Source organism: Heptranchias perlo, chromosome 44 (assembly GCF_035084215.1).
Source record: "Heptranchias perlo isolate sHepPer1 chromosome 44, sHepPer1.hap1, whole genome shotgun sequence".
Lineage (NCBI taxonomy): Eukaryota > Metazoa > Chordata > Chondrichthyes > Hexanchiformes > Hexanchidae > Heptranchias > Heptranchias perlo.
Genome location: NC_090368.1, coordinates 2746989 through 2764208, shown reverse-complemented (window position 1 = coordinate 2764208; position 17220 = coordinate 2746989). Strand labels below are relative to the sequence as shown.

At 50.4% G+C, this 17220-nt stretch overlaps 1 protein-coding gene across 1 annotated transcript in view; it reads right to left on the bottom strand.

Annotated features, from left to right (window-relative positions):
- The window catches only part of LOC137306738 (otoancorin-like), a 45108-nt gene extending 31647 nt beyond the window's left edge, over positions 1-13461 (bottom strand). The window contains exons 1-7 of the mRNA XM_067976105.1: positions 13425-13461; positions 10559-10649; positions 9625-9708; positions 5094-5180; positions 4009-4220; positions 3419-3597; positions 1503-1606 (exon numbers count right to left, since the gene is read on the bottom strand). Of these exons, the coding sequence (XP_067832206.1) occupies positions 1503-1606; positions 3419-3597; positions 4009-4220; positions 5094-5180; positions 9625-9708; positions 10559-10624 (732 nt within the window). The 5' untranslated portion in view covers positions 10625-10649; positions 13425-13461. The remainder of the gene's footprint in view (positions 1-1502; positions 1607-3418; positions 3598-4008; positions 4221-5093; positions 5181-9624; positions 9709-10558; positions 10650-13424) is intronic.
- Positions 13462-17220: the final 3759 nt, after the last annotated feature.

The following is a 17220-nucleotide window of genomic DNA, read 5'->3' as shown; positions in this document are numbered from 1 at the left end:
GAGTAAAGCTCCCTCTACACTGTCCCATCAAACACTCCCAGGGTCAGGTACAGGGTTAGATACAGAGTAAAGCTCCCTCTACACTGTCCCATCAAACACTCCCAGGGCAGGTACAGGGTTAGATACAGAGTAAAGCTCCCTCTACACTGTCCCATCAAACAATCCCAGGGCAGGTACAGGGTTAGATACAGAGTAAAGCTCCCTCTACACTGTCCCATCAAACACTCCCAGGGTCAGGTACAGGGTTAGATACAGAGTAAAGCTCCCTCTACACTGTCCCATCAAACACTCCCAGGGTCAGGTACAGGGTTAGATACAGAGTAAAGCTCCCTCTACACTGTCCCATCAAACACTCCCAGGGCAGGTACAGGGTTAGATACAGAGTAAAGCTCCCTCTACACTGTCCCATCAAACACTCCCAGGGTCAGGTACAGGGTTAGATACAGAGTAAAGCTCCCTCTACACTGTCCCATCAAACACTCCCAGGGTCAGGTACAGGGTTAGATACAGAGTAAAGCTCCCTCTACACTGTCCCATCAAACACTCCCAGGGCAGGTACAGGGTTAGATACAGAGTAAAGCTCCCTCTACACTGTCCCATCAAACACTCCCAGGGCAGGTACAGGGTTAGATACAGAGTAAAGCTCCCTCTACACTGTCCCATCAATGTCCCCGAGCCCCAGCCTCAGTACAGCGGCCGATCCAGTCCCAGTCTGACACTCTTTCCACTTCGTACACCAGCTGTCCTGTGACTCTCTGGGCGAGACTGACAATTTAGTGCCGAGTTAGGAGAATTCAGTGGAATCCAGGGACACTGGACCCTTGCACGGGGCACAGAATCATTTACAGCACAGGCGGCCATTCGGCCCATCGTGTCCGTGCCGGCTGAGAAACGAGCCAACCGGCCCAATCCCACTTTCCAGCTCTTGGTCCTTGCTCTGCAGGTTACGGCTCTTCAGGTGCACATGCAGGTACTTTTTAAATGAGTTGAGGGTTTCTCAGGCAGAGAGTTCCAGACCCCCACCACCCTCTGGGGGAAAAAAATTCTCCTCAGCTCCCCTCTAATCCTTCTACCAATTACTTTAAATCTCTGCCCCCTGGTTATTGACCTCTCTACTAAGGGAAATAGCTCCTTCCTATCCACTCTATCTAGTCCTGTCATCATTTTGTACACCTCAATTAAATCTCCCCTCAGCCTCCTCTGTTCCATAGAAAACAACCCCAGCCTATCCAATCTTTCTTCATAGCTAAAATTCTCCAGCCCTGGCAACATCCTCGTAAATCTCCTCTGTACCCTCTCTAGTGCAATCACATCCTTCCTGTAATGTGGTGACCAGAACTGTACGCAGTACTCAAGCTGTGGCCTAACCAGTGTTTGATACAGTTCCAGCATAACCTCCCTGCAGCAGGAGGAGCTGAGCCCAGGTCCCAGGGGTGAGAGAAAGACCCCCGACTTTTTAAACCCCTCTTTGACGGTGACTGGTTAAACTTATCAGCGCCTACCTGTTGGGGAGTGATGTAGCCGAAATCCGTGGGAGGGGCATCAATTAGGAATAGCCCCAGCATCGACAGAGTGTGCTCATCGATCCAGTCCGGCCCACAGCTACCTGGATAGCGGAGAGACAACGGGTGAATATTTAATGGCATCGTAGAATCTTTCAGTGCAGGGGGAGGCTGCTCGGCCCATCGTGCCTCTGCCGGCTCTTTGAAAGAGCTCTCCCCTGTTGGTCCCAGCTCCCCTCTGCCCGCTCTCCATCGCCCTGCACTTTTCTTCCCTTTCAAGTATTTATCCAATTCCCTTTTGAAAGTTATTATTGAATCTGCTCCCACCGCCCTTTCAGGCAGTGAATTCCAGATCAGAACAGCTCGCTGCGTAAAAAAAATTCTCCTCATCTCCCCCTCTGGTTCTTTTGCCAATTATCTTAAATCTGTGTCCTCTGATTACCGACCCTCCTGCCAGTGGAAACAGTTTCTTCTTATTTACTCTATCAAAACCCCTCATTATTTTGAGCACCTCTATTAAATCTCCCCTTAACCTTCTCTGCTCTAAGGAGAACAATCCCAGCTTCTCCAGTCTCTCCACATAACTGAAGTCCCTCCTCCCTGATAGTTAATTATCATTCAACACTGATTTGATTGTGGCCATCGATCCATAACCCTCTCCGCTCCCTAACTATCCTGATCTCAGGTCTTTCTCAGGCAGGTGCTCATCCTCAATTAAGGAATCAAGCCTCCCTCCTAATGACTGAACAAAAGGAGCTTTTCTGCCTGTCCTGTGTCTTCTGGCCTAACATTAGCAGACTTCAAGACACCCCGATGAACCCTTTCCAATTGGTCACAAGTTCCACCCGGGCACTGGGCCGAGTTAGCTGCTCGCAGGGCAGGAGGTGGGGGGCTGATATTGGTCTCAGAGCCCCCCCAGGCTAGGGTAGAGGAAAGGATCAGCCAGGGTTACTGCTCCCGATCACCATCCAGGCTGTCCTGCGGGAAAGTGCGTGTGCGCAGTTGTCAGGTGAGGACAGGATCGGGCCTTGGTGGTGATGCCTTCCATAGTCAAATATCCAACGAAACTCACTGTCTGAGCTCATCACACGGACAGCGCCCTTCAGGAGATGAGGGGAGAGCGGGGGGCAGGTAAAGGAAAAGATACAGGGTGTGTCTGCATCTCTGCTTCATTTGCTTGTGCCCAACAACACCAACTTGCATTTATATAGCGCCTTTAATGTAGTAAAACGTCCCGAGGTGCTTCACAGGAGCGATTATCAAACAAAAATTGACACCGAGCCACATAAGGAGATATTAGGACAGGTGAGGTAGGTTTTAAGGAGCGTCTTAAAGGAGGGGAGAGAGGCGGAGAGGTTTAGGGAGGGAATTCCAGAGCTTAGGGCCCAGGCAGCTGAAGGCACGGCCGCCAATGGTGGAGCGATGGGAATCGGGGGATGCGCAAGAGGCTAGAATTGGAGGAGCGCAGAGATCTCGGAGGGTGGTAGGGCTGGAGGAGGTTACAGAGATAGGGAGGGGGAGCGAGGGTCATGGAGGGATTTGAAAACAAGGATGAGAATTTTAAAATCGAGGTGTTGCCAGACCAGGAGCCGATGTAGGTCAGCGAGCACAGAGGGTGATGGGTGAACGGGACTCGGTGCGAGTTAGGATACGGGAGGGGCAGCAGAGTTTTGGATGAGCTCAAGTTTATGGAGGGTGGGAGATGGGAGGCCGGCCAGGAGAGCATTGGAATAGTCGAGTCTGGAGGTAACAAAGGCATGGATGAGGGTTTCAGCAGCAGGTGAGCTGAGACGGGGCGGAGACGGGGAGATGTGACGGAGGCGGTCTCGGTGATGGAGAGGGTATGGGGTCAGAAGCTCAGCTGGAAAGATGCGCCCAGATTTCTGAGGTTGAGTCAATATTATAAGACTCCCTACCGCTTGGGAGCTCGTTCGCTGTGGTTCCCAGATTTCCGTCTCCAGATAGTCTCTCTTCATCCGTCCGATTGCTCACCGCTGGACACTGGATGGGTAGCAGGCTTTCTTTCACCCAGTTGAAGATATCACTTCGGTCGTCTCCCCTCAGTTTGTGGTAAAGGCGACGGAGAGCCTGCATCCTGAGGGAGCAAAACTACACATCTCAGCCCCCTCCCAAATACTCCTGGGACAGCCAGGCCCACAACCGATTCCTGGATTCCATCAGTAAAATCGTGTTCAATGATTGAAGACCTCCAGGCTGCCTGAAGCGCGGTCACTCTTGTAACGTAGGAAACGCGGCAGCCAATCTGCGCACAGCAAGATCCCACAAAGTGAGAGTGACCAGCTCGTTGGTTGAGGCCCAGCACACCAGGGGGAGAACTCCCCCCCTGCTCTTCTTCCAATAGTGGCCGTGGGATCTTTCACATCCACCCGAGTGAAAACATTACTTCCCCTCATCGACCTCGCTCGGGGACCGTCGGGGGGGCTGGGGTAAATCGACCCCCCTACCCCACCAACACCCACCCCACCAACACCCAACTCGTACTCACATGACCTGCACCAGGCTGTTGTTTCTGACGATCGGCAGCCCCTTGAAGACCTCGTCTGTCACCCCCTTCAGGAAAGGGGTGGCTCCCCACATCAGTAGACGCAGGTCCGCCAGCCCCAGGTTGGTGAGGTTGGCCCGGATCAATTCCCAAGCTGTCTCCGAGCTCCGACTCCTCCCCATGCACGCCGTGAGATTCAGCCCGTACTCCTCGTCCTGTAAACACCAGGCATCTCCGTTCATCTCCTGGACCAGTTTTTGTGTTCTTGCAACGGACTAGGGATTGGCCCACCTTCCCGATCCATGTCAGGTACAGCACGGGTTAGATACAGAGTAAAGCTCCCTCTACACTGTCCCATCAAACACTCCCAGGGCAGGTACAGGGTTAGATACAGAGTAAAGCTCCCTCTACACTGTCCCATCAAACACTCCCAGGGCAGGTACAGCACGGGTTAGATACAGAGTAAAGCTCCCTCTACACTGTCCCATCAAACACTCCCAGGGCAGGTACAGCACGGGTTAGATACAGAGTAAAGCTCCCTCTACACTGTCCCATCAAACACTCCCAGGGCAGGTACAGGGTTAGATACAGAGTAAAGCTCCCTCTACACTGTCCCATCAAACACTCCCAGGGCAGGTACAGCACGGGTTAGATACAGAGTAAAGCTCCCTCTACACTGTCCCATCAAACACTCCCAGGGCAGGTACAGGGTTAGATACAGAGTAAAGCTCCCTCTACACTGTCCCATCAAACACTCCCAGGGCAGGTACAGGGTTAGATACAGAGTAAAGCTCCCTCTACACTGTCCCATCAAACACTCCCAGGGCAGGTACAGGGTTAGATACAGAGTAAAGCTCCCTCTACACTGCCTTAATATCCTCAGGCTGCAAAAGGGGCAAAATCAGGTCGGGTTCCATGGTCCTGATCATTATTCAGGGTCCCCCTGCTGGAATGCGCACGGTCTTTGGGGGAGAACAGGCTTGACCGCGATTCCCCAGTGGTCGAATATCCCACCGACACTCGTTGTCCAGGGACAAGAGGTCGGAGAATTGAGGCGAGCTCTCAGAAAGCTGTCGACTATATCTCACCTCTGTCAGCTGCTGCATGAACATCAGGAAGGTGGTGAATTCCATCTGCCGGTCAGGAGCAAGCCTCTGGTCCAGAGCCCATTTCGTCTGCACGGAGCAACAGACAGTAACAAACGTCAACATGGGGGCGAGTTAAGGGATTGCTTACATCAGCCTAAGGTGTGATTTCTTACCCAGAGAGTGGTCACCATGATTGATAGAGCAGTCCCCTAGTCACTGGGTGTATTACAATCCAGACCTCTGGTCACTGGGTGTATTACAATCCAGTCCTCTGGTCACTGGGAGTATTACAATCCAGTCCCCTGGTCACTGGGAGTATTACAATCCAGACCTCTGGTCACTGGGTGTATTACAATCCAGTCCTCTGGTCACTGGGAGTATTGCAATCCAGTCCTCTGGTCACTGGGTGTATTACAATCCAGTACTCTGGTCACTGGGAGTATTACAATCCAGTCCTCTGGTCACTGGGAGTATTACAATCCAGTCCTCTGGTCACTGGGAGTATTGCAATCCAGTCCTCTGGTCACTTGGAATGTTACAATCCAGTACTCTGGTCACTGGGAGTATTACAATCCAGTCCTCTGGTCACTGGGTGTATTACAATCCAGTACTCTGGTCACTGGGAGTATTACAATCCAGTCCTCTGGTCACTGGGTGTATTACAATCCAGTACTCTGGTCACTGGGAGTATTCGAATCCAGTCCTCAGGTCACTGGGAGTATTACAGTCCAGTCCTCTGGTCACTGGGAGTATTACAGTGCAGTCCTCTGGTCACTGCGAGTATTACAATCCAGTCCTCTGGTCACTGGAAGTATTACAATCCAGTCCTCTGGTCACTGGGAGTATTACAATCCAGTCCTCTGGTCACTGGGAGTATTAGAATCCAGTCCCCTGGTCACTGGGAGCATTACAGTCCAGTCCTCTGGTCACTGGGAGTATTACAATCCAGTCCTCTGGTCACTGGGAGTATTACAATCCAGTCCTCTGGTCACTGGGAGTATTGCAATCCAGTCCTCTGGTCACTGGGAGTATTGCAATCCAGTCCTCTGGTCACTAGGAGTATTACAATCCAGTCCTTTGGTCACTGGGTGTATTACAAACCAGTCCTCTGGTCACTGGGAGTATTACAATCCAGTCCTCTGGTCACTGGGTGTATTACAATCCAGTACTCTGGTCACTGGGAGTATTATAATCCAGTCCTCAGGTCACTGGGAGTATTACAGTCCAGTCCTCTGGTCACTGGGAGTATTACAGTGCAGTTCTCTGGTCACTGCGAGTATTACAATCCAGTCCTCTGGTCACTGGGAGTATTACAATCCAGTCCTCTGGTCACTGGGAGTATTACAATCCAGTCCTCTGGTCACTGGGAGTATTACAATCCAGTCCTCTGGTCACTGGGAGTATTACAATCCAGTCCTCTGGTCACTGGGAGTATTGCAATCCAGTCCTCTGGTCACTGGGAGTATTACAATCCAGTCCTCTGGTCACTGCGAGTATTACAATCCAGTCCTCTGGTCACTGGGAGTATTACAATCCAGTCCTCTGGTCACTGGGAGTATTACAATCCAGTCCTCTGGTCACTGCGAGTATTACAATCCAGTCCTCTGGACACTGGGAGTATTACAATCCAGTCCTCTGGTCACTGGGAGTATTACAATCCAGTCCTCTGGTCACTGGGAGTATTACAATCCAGTCCTCTGGTCACTGGGAGTATTACAATCCAGTCCTCTGGTCACTGGGAGTATTGCAATCCAGTCCATTGGTCACTGGGAGTATTACAATCCAGTACTCTGGTCACTGGGAGTATTACAATCCAGTCCTCTGGTCACTGGGTGTATTACAATCCAGTACTCTGGTCACTGGGAGTATTCGAATCCAGTCCTCAGGTCACTGGGAGTATTACAGTCCAGTCCTCTGGTCACTGGGAGTATTACAGTGCAGTCCTCTGGTCACTGCGAGTATTACAATCCAGTCCTCTGGTCACTGGAAGTATTACAATCCAGTCCTCTGGTCACTGGGAGTATTACAATCCAGTCCTCTGGTCACTGGGAGTATTAGAATCCAGTCCCCTGGTCACTGGGAGCATTACAGTCCAGTCCTCTGGTCACTGGGAGTATTACAATCCAGTCCTCTGGTCACTGGGAGTATTACAATCCAGTCCTCTGGTCACTGGGAGTATTGCAATCCAGTCCTCTGGTCACTGGGAGTATTGCAATCCAGTCCTCTGGTCACTAGGAGTATTACAATCCAGTCCTTTGGTCACTGGGTGTATTACAAACCAGTCCTCTGGTCACTGGGAGTATTACAATCCAGTCCTCTGGTCACTGGGTGTATTACAATCCAGTACTCTGGTCACTGGGAGTATTAGAATCCAGTCCTCAGGTCACTGGGAGTATTACAGTCCAGTCCTCTGGTCACTGGGAGTATTACAGTGCAGTTCTCTGGTCACTGCGAGTATTACAATCCAGTCCTCTGGTCACTGGGAGTATTACAATCCAGTCCTCTGGTCACTGGGAGTATTACAATCCAGTCCTCTGGTCACTGGGAGTATTACAATCCAGTCCTCTGGTCACTGGGAGTATTACAATCCAGTCCTCTGGTCACTGGGAGTATTGCAATCCAGTCCTCTGGTCACTGGGAGTATTACAATCCAGTCCTCTGGTCACTGCGAGTATTACAATCCAGTCCTCTGGTCACTGGGAGTATTACAATCCAGTCCTCTGGTCACTGGGAGTATTACAATCCAGTCCTCTGGTCACTGCGAGTATTACAATCCAGTCCTCTGGTCACTGGGAGTATTACAATCCAGTCCTCTGGTCACTGGGAGTATTACAATCCAGTCCTCTGGTCACTGGGAGTATTGCAATCCAGTCCTCTGGTCACTGGGAGTATTACAATCCAGTCCTCTGGTCACTGCGAGTATTACAATCCAGTCCTCTGGTCACTGGGAGTATTACAATCCAGTCCTCTGGTCACTGGGAGTATTACAATCCAGTCCTCTGGTCACTGGGAGTATTACAATCCAGTCCTCTGGTCACTGGGAGTATTACAATCCAGTCCTTGTGGACAGATTATTCATGTCACAGTTATTGTAATCTGAACTCTTTCCCACCCCGCCATCATCATGGTTGTGCCGCGTGACCTTTGCACCGCGACCTCACCTCTACCGTGTCTGTCCACGACATTCCATCGTCCCTCGGTTGCCAGGTTACTGGTTCACTCATGGAGTACGCAGCAAGACAATTATTTTAAAAAGTGTCAACTGGTAACCAGAACTGCATTGTAATACACCCAGTGACCAGAGGACTGGATTGTAATACACCCAGTGACCAGAGGACTGGATTGTAATACACCCAGTGACCAGAGGACTGGATTGTAATACACCCAGTGACCAGAGGACTGGATTGTAATACACCCAATGACTAGAGGACTGGATTGTAATACACCCAATGACCAGAGGACTGGATTGTAATACACCCAGTGACCAGAGGACTGGATTGTAATACACCCAATGACTAGAGGACTGGATTGTAATACACCCAATGACCAGAGGACTGGATTGTAATACACCCAATGACCAAAGGACTGGATTGTAATACACCCAATGACCAAAGGACTGGTTTGTAATACACCCAGTGACCAAAGGACTGGATTGTAATACACCCAATGACCAATGGACTGGATTGTAATACACCCAATGACCAAAGGACTGGTTTGTAATACACCCAGTGACCAGAGGCCTGGTTTGTAATACACCCAATGACCAACGGACTGGATTGTAATACATCCAGTGATCAGAGGACTGAATTGTAATACACCCAATGGCCGGAGTACTGGATTGTAATGAGCTATAAAGAAAAAAAAACAAAGAATGAACTTGTATTTATATAGCGGCCTTTCACAACCTCAGGACGTCCCAAAGCACTTTACAGCCAGTGTAGTACTTCTGAAGTGTAGTCACTGTTGTAATGTAGGAAACGCGGCAGCCAATTTGTGCACAGCAAGATCCCACACACAGCAATGTGATGATGACCAGATAATCCGTTTTCGTGACGTTGGTTGAAAGAGGGGCAGACGAGGCCTCAGATTAACGTCTCACCTGCAAGACGGCACCTCCGACGGTGCGGCCCTCCCTCAGTACTGCACTGGGAGGGTCGGCCTGGAGTTTGACCTGAACTCACAACCTTCTGGCTCAGAGGCGAGGGAGTGCGACCCACTGAGCCAAACTGACACTTATGCCTCCTGTCCAGCAGAAGCTTCTCATTTAGAGTCAGGCGTGGGGTCAGCGATAAAAGGAGGGGCTGAGAGAGCGGAATCAGCAGGACAGGAGCAGCACGGGTTACACACAGAGTAAAGTTCACAAGGCCATTTATTCTGGTATCAGACCACAGATTACTAGATTTATGGAATTTTAATTTCACACGCTGGCCGTGCTGGGATTTGAACTCGCGGTTGCTGAGTTATGAATCCAGCACCGAAAACTTATGTGGCTGCATAAGTAGGCCCTTATCCCCCCTCCGTGCGCCCTCACCTTGGTCACTGTCTGGGTTCGATCCCCTGATGAGGTGAAATCTGTCGTCCTGTTGTCCGTTGTATTTTTCTGTCCTGTACTAACCTGCTCCAAAAAACAATGAACAGACCACTTCCTCAATCAAAGTCTCAGCAAACATCCCTTCACTAACTCTTCTTTGTGAACTCTCTGCTAATCTGGGTGAAGGATGTTCGTGCTGGGGAATGGAACCCAGTCCATTACAGTATTTTGTGCCTCATCCTCCATTTTATGCCCTCATGCTCCATTTTATGCCCTCATCCTCCATTTTATGCCCTCATCCTCCATTTTATGCCCTCATCCTCCATTTTGTTCTCTGATCCTCCATTTTGTGCCCTCACTTCCATTTCGTGCCCCCATCCTCCATTTCGTGCCCCCATCCTCCATTTCGTGCCCCCATCCTCCACTTCGTGCCCCCATCCTCCATTTTGTGCCCCCATCCTCCATTTCGTGCCCCCATCCTCCATTTCGTGCCCCCATCCTCCATTTCATGCCCCCATCCTCCATTTTATACGATCCCTATCCCTCTCTCCAGTTTTACCCCCACCTCCCCTCGAGGTGCCGACTCGCCGGGGGTACGGATTCCGCGGTTCAAATCTGGCTGTCGCGCCGCCTCGCCCAAGTGGCTGTGCACCAGACAGTGAATGTCTGCCGGTTATTCAACCATGGGGAGCTCACAACTGAGCCCAACCATGCCCTTGTTTACCTTTCTACCCCGGAGCAGGAACCCTGGCGGATTTCCCCCCCCCCAACCCCAGTCCAGAGGTGCTGAGTTCAACTGTACCCCCCTCCCCAAACCCCCAACCCACCCTGGCTGAGTTCAGTTGATTCAGCACCGACTGGGGCTAAGGGGCAGCTGGTATATTTTGAGGAGAGTTGAGGGAGCGTTTGCAAAGATAACTCATACTTGCAGTACCTGTGGAGAGTCAGTGCTTGTGGGTCCCTCCTGGGAGGAGGAGACGTTGCCTTTGTATTCTGCCATTAGTTTGTCATGTTGCACGAGGATTCTGAGAGAGAAAAGTCAGAGCTAAGAGTTAGCGACCGATCGGCCCAGCTTAATGTTTAATCAAATGTTGGCAGTTTCAGCTGCCTCTCAGAGGCCTCCCTCCCAGTAATGACTGTCATTCGAAGAAAAGACTTGCAATTCTATAGCACCTTTCACATCCTCAGGATATCCCGAAGCGCTTTACAGCCAGTGCAGTACTTTTGAAGTGTTGTCACTGTTGTAATGTAGGAAACGCAGCAGCCAATTTGCGCACAGCAAGATCCCACAAACAGCAGTGTGATAAATGACCAGATCGTCTGTTTTTAAGTGGTGTTGGTTGAGGGATAAATTTTAGCCCCGGGGAGAACTCCCCCCTGCTCTTCTTCCAATAGTGGCATGTAATATTTTACGTCCACCTGAGAGGGGCAGACGGTTTGACGTCTCGTCTGAAAGACGGCACCTCCGACAGTGCGGCACTCCCTCAGTGCTGCACCGGGAGCGTCGGCCTGGATTTTGTGTTCAAGCCTCTGGAGTGGGACTCGAACCCACGAGCTTCTGACATCCAAGGGCAAGAGAGAGAGAGAGAGAGTGCCAGCTACTGAACCACAACGGACACTTCACTTGAGGTAATGATTAGTCTCAGTCCCTGACACTCCAACCCGCCAGCCTTAAACTTAGGGGGGATGTGGTGACAGCTCATCGCGTTAGCTACATCGGGGTCCTAAGATGTACCTACGACCCTGACGTAACTTTCAGGCGCCAACGGGTGAGCGCGCGGCCGCTGACACCGGGCGTTCGGAGGCTTTGAGGGTCGGAGAAACGGCAGAGCTGAGTGTTCTGATTTCTCCAAAACAGATTTTTTTTTTGCGGGTCCAAAAAAAAAATCCCCCACGAGATTCCAGCAATTCTTCGGCGTGAGATTGTTCATTTAGTGCAGCGTTAAAGCAGCTTCGGGCTGTCGGGCCCATTGGGCCTGTCCAACACCCGATGAATCAGAACATTGATTCAACTTGGTCAGAACATTGAATGCAGGAGTTGGGATGTCTTGTTGAAGTTGTACAAGACATTAGTAAGGCTACACTTGGAGTACTGTGTACAGTTCTGGTCACCCTATTATAGAAAGGATATTATTAAACTAGAAAGAGTGCAGAAAAGATTTACTAGGATGCTACCGGGACTTGATGGTTTGACTTATAGGGAGAGGTTAGATAGACTGGGACTTTTTTCCCTGGAGAGTAGGAGGTTTAGGGGTGATCTTATAGAAGTCTATAAAATAATGAGGGGCATAGATAAGGTAGATAGTCAAAATCTTTTCCCAAAGGTAGGGGAGTCTATAACGAGGGGGCATAGATTTAAGGTGAGAGGAGAGAGATACAAAAGGGTCCAGAGGGGCAGTTTTTTCACTCAAAGGGTGGTGAGTGTCTGGAACGAGCTGCCAGAGGCAGTAGTAGAGGCGGGTACAATTTTGTCTTTTAAAAAGCATTTGGACAGTTACATGGGTAAGATGGGTATAGAGGGATATGGGCCAAATGCAGGCAATTGGGACTAGCTTAGTGGTATAAACTGGGCGACATGGACATGTTGGGCCGAAGGGCCTGTTTCCATGTTGTAAACTTCTATGATTCTATGATTCTATGAATCCCTCCTGGGTGAATGTGTGGAGGTTTCTAGCCTGCCTAAGTCCAGGCAGGATGGAAACGCGGGTTTGTGTGACTGACCCACTGCAGCGGCCTGTCCCATCGAGTGTCTTTTACATTTCTCAGCCACATCACTAGGTGGAGCACCTTGCAGCAGCAGAGAAACCTCGGAACAGGAGTCGGCCATTCAGCCCCTCGAGCCTGCTCCGCCATTTGATAAGATCATGGCTGATCTGTGATCTAACTCCATATACCTGCCTTTGGCCCATATCCCTTAATACCTTTGGTTGCCAAAAAGCTATCTCTCTCAGATTTAAATTTAGCAATTGAGCTAGTATCAATTGCCGTTTGCGGAAGAGAGTTCCAAACTTCTACCACCCTTTGTGTGTAGAAATGTTTTCTAATCTCACTCCTGAAAGGTCTGGCTCTAATTTTTAGACTGTGCCCCCTACTCCTAGAGCATGTGACCAGGATGGACCTGAGGTCATCGATTGCTCTGGCTCTCGCCCAACATCTCAGCTCAACTCCAGAGGCACCTGACCTCACCCATCCCGAGTAACCAACTGAGGGCCCTGAATATGGGGATTCTACACAATGGGAGTGAATGGGAAGGGGTTTGGTCCATTGGGATTCTGTACAATGGGAGTGAATGGGAAGGGGTTTGGTCCATTGGGATTCCGTACAATGGGAGTGAATGGGAAGGGGTTTGGTCCATTGGGATTCCATACAATGGGAGTGAATGGGAAGGGGTTTGGTCCATTGGGATTCCATACAATGGGAGTGAATGGGAAGGGGTTTGGTCCATTGAGATTCTGTACAATGGGAGTGAATGGGAAGGGGTTTGGTCCATTGGGATTCTGTACAGTGGGAGTGAATGGGAAGGGGTTTGGTCCACTGGGATTCTGTACAATGGGAGTGAATGGGAAGGGGTTTGGTCCATTGGGATTCTGTACAATGGGAGTGAATGGGAAGGGGTTTGGTCCATTGGGATTCTATACAATGGGAGTGAATGGGAAGGGGTTTGGTCCATTGGGATTCTGTACAATGGGAGTGAATGGGAAGGGGTTTGGTCCACTGGGATTATAAATGTAGATCAGATTGAATTGTTAGGTGGAATTATTTTCCCAACACACCATGAACTGTTTTTATTGAAGTTTTACCTTCGGAGGAAGTCTGCAAATCCACTTGGAGTCGTGACGTCTGGATGAGAGGAACAAACATCTCAGTAAATCGGCTGAATTCTCTCTCGTTAATTGCAGTAACTCCTCAAACAGCCAAGGCTACTGGCAGTGAAGGCAGAGGGACTGCCCCATCCACGCAGTTCAGAGTGAGTGAATCAGTCTGATTCATCAAACACAATTGGGAATGGGAGACAAGGAGTCCCATCTGGGGCCAGCAAACAAAGCACATCAGGCTCTTCCACCTCAGGGGAGAAGGAGGGGTTTGTATTGGTGCGAGCTCCCGTAGGACATTGTCCTGAGTGAGTTAACATCTCACTGTCCCATCAAACACTCCCAGGGCAGGTACAGCACGGGTTAGATACAGAGTAAAGCTCCCTCTACACTGTCCCATCAAACACTCCCAGGGCAGGTACAGGGTTAGATACAGAGTAAAGCTCCCTCTACACTGTCCCATCAAACACTCCCAGGGCAGGTACAGGGTTAGATACAGAGTAAAGCTCCCTCTACACTGTCCCATCAAACACTCCCAGGGCAGGTACAGGGTTAGATACAGAGTAAAGCTCCCTCTACACTGTCCCATCAAACACTCCCAGGGCAGGTACAGGGTTAGATACAGAGTAAAGCTCCCTCTACACTGTCCCATCAAACACTCCCCGGGGCAGGTACAGGGTTAGATACAGAGTAAAGCTCCCTCTACACTGTCCCATCAAACACTCCCAGGGCAGGTACAGCACGGGTTAGATACAGAGTAAAGCTCCCTCTACACTGTCCCATCAAACACTCCCAGGGCAGGTACAGCACGGGTTAGATACAGAGTAAAGCTCCCTCTACACTGTCCCATCAAACACTCCCAGGGCAGGTACAGGGTTAGATACAGAGTAAAGCTCCCTCTACACTGTCCCATCAAACACTCCCAGGGCAGGTACAGCACGGGTTAGATACAGAGTAAAGCTCCCTCTACACTGTCCCATCAAACACTCCCAGGGCAGGTACAGGGTTAGATACAGAGTAAAGCTCACTCTACACTGTCCCATCAAACACTCCCAGGGCAGGTACAGCACGGGTTAGATACAGAGTAAAGCTCCCTCTACACTGTCCCGTCAAACACTCGCAGGGCAGGTACAGGGTTAGATACAGAGTAAAGCTCCCTCGACACTGTCCCATCAAACACTCCCAGGGCAGGTATAGGGTTAGATACAGAGTAAAGCTCCCTCTACACTGTCCCATCAAACACTCCCAGGGCAGGTACAGGGTTAGATGCAGAGTAAAGCTCCCTCTACACTGTCCCATCAAACACTCCCAGGGCAGGTACAGGGTTAGATACAGAGTAAAGCTCCCTCTACACTGTCCCATCAAACACTCCCAGGGCAGGTACAGCACGGGTTAGATACAGAGTAAAGCTCCCTCTACACTGTCCCATCAAACACTCCCAGGGCAGGTACAGGGTTAGATACAGAGTAAAGCTCCCTCTACACTGTCCCATCAAACACTCCCAGGGCAGGTACAGCACGGGTTAGATACAGAGTAAAGCTCCCTCTACACTGTCCCATCAAACACTCCCAGGGCAGGTACAGGGTTAGATACAGAGTAAAACTCCCTCTACACTCTCCCATCAAACACACCCAGGGCAGATCCAGCATGGTTAAATACAGAGTAAAGCTCCCTCTACACTGTCCCATCAAACACTCCCAGGGCAGGTACAGCACGGGTTAGATACAGAGTAAAGCTCCCTCTACACTGTCCCATCAAACACTCCCAGGGCAGGTACAGGGTTAGATACAGAGTAAAGCTCACTCTACACTGTCCCATCAAACACTCCCAGGGCAGGTACAGCACGGGTTAGATACAGAGTAAAGCTCCCTCCACACTGTCCCGTCAAACACTCCCAGGGCAGGTACAGGGTTAGATACAGAGTAAAGCTCCCTCGACACTGTCCCATCAAACACTCCCAGGGCAGGTACAGGGTTAGATGCAGAGTAAAGCTCCCTCTACACTGTCCCATCAAACACTCCCAGGGCAGGTACAGGGTTAGATACAGAGTAAAGCTCCCTCTACACTGTCCCATCAAACACTCCCAGGGCAGGTATAGGGTTAGATACAGAGTAAAGCTCCCTCTACACTGTCCCATCAAACACTCCCAGGGCAGGTACAGGGTTAGATGCAGAGTAAAGCTCCCTCTACACTGTCCCATCAAACACTCCCAGGGCAGGTACAGGGTTAGATACAGAGTAAAGCTCCCTCTACACTGTCCCATCAAACACTCCCAGGGCAGGTATAGGGTTAGATACAGAGTAAAGCTCCCTCTACACTGTCCCATCAAACACTCCCAGGGCAGGTACAGGGTTAGATGCAGAGTAAAGCTCCCTCTACACTGTCCCATCAAACACTCCCAGGGCAGGTACAGGGTTAGATACAGAGTAAAGCTCCCTCTACACTGTCCCATCAAACACTCCCAGGGCAGGTACAGGGTTAGATACAGAGTAAAGCTCCCTCTACACTGTCCCATCAAACACTCCCAGGACAGGTACAGGGTTAGATACAGAGTAAAGCTCCCTCTACACTGTCCCATCAAACACTCCCAGGGCAGGTACAGGGTTAGATACAGAGTAAAACTCCCTCTACACTCTCCCATCAAACACACCCAGGGCAGATCCAGCATGGTTAAATACAGAGTAAAGCTCCCTCTACACTGTCCCATCAAACACTCCCAGGGCAGGTACAGCACGGGTTAGATACAGAGTAAAGCTCCCTCTACACTGTCCCATCAAACACTCCCAGGGCAGGTACAGGGTTAGATACAGAGTAAAGCTCACTCTACACTGTCCCATCAAACACTCCCAGGGCAGGTACAGCACGGGTTAGATACAGAGTAAAGCTCCCTCTACACTGTCCCGTCAAACACTCCCAGGGCAGGTACAGGGTTAGATACAGAGTAAAGCTCCCTCGACACTGTCCCATCAAACACTCCCAGGGCAGGTACAGGGTTAGATGCAGAGTAAAGCTCCCTCTACACTGTCCCATCAAACACTCCCAGGGCAGGTACAGGGTTAGATACAGAGTAAAGCTCCCTCTACACTGTCCCATCAAACACTCCCAGGGCAGGTATAGGGTTAGATACAGAGTAAAGCTCCCTCTACACTGTCCCATCAAACACTCCCAGGGCAGGTACAGGGTTAGATGCAGAGTAAAGCTCCCTCTACACTGTCCCATCAAACACTCCCAGGGCAGGTACAGGGTTAGATACAGAGTAAAGCTCCCTCTACACTGTCCCATCAAACACTCCCAGGGCAGGTATAGGGTTAGATACAGAGTAAAGCTCCCTCTACACTGTCCCATCAAACACTCCCAGGGCAGGTACAGGGTTAGATGCAGAGTAAAGCTCCCTCTACACTGTCCCATCAAACACTCCCAGGGCAGGTACAGGGTTAGATACAGAGTAAAGCTCCCTCTACACTGTCCCATCAAACACTCCCAGGGCAGGTACAGGGTTAGATACAGAGTAAAGCTCCCTCTACACTGTCCCATCAAACACTCCCAGGACAGGTACAGGGTTAGATACAGAGTAAAGCTCCCTCTACACTGTCCCATCAAACACTCCCAGGGCAGGTACAGCACGGGTTAGATACAGAGTAAAGCTCCCTCTGCACTGTCCCATCAAACACTCCCAGGACAGGTACAGGGTTAGATACAGAGTAAAACTCCAACCTCATTACAATTCCCGTCCCGCACATCATGTGATATTTTCCATTTCTGACACTGTACTTGCCTGAAGACG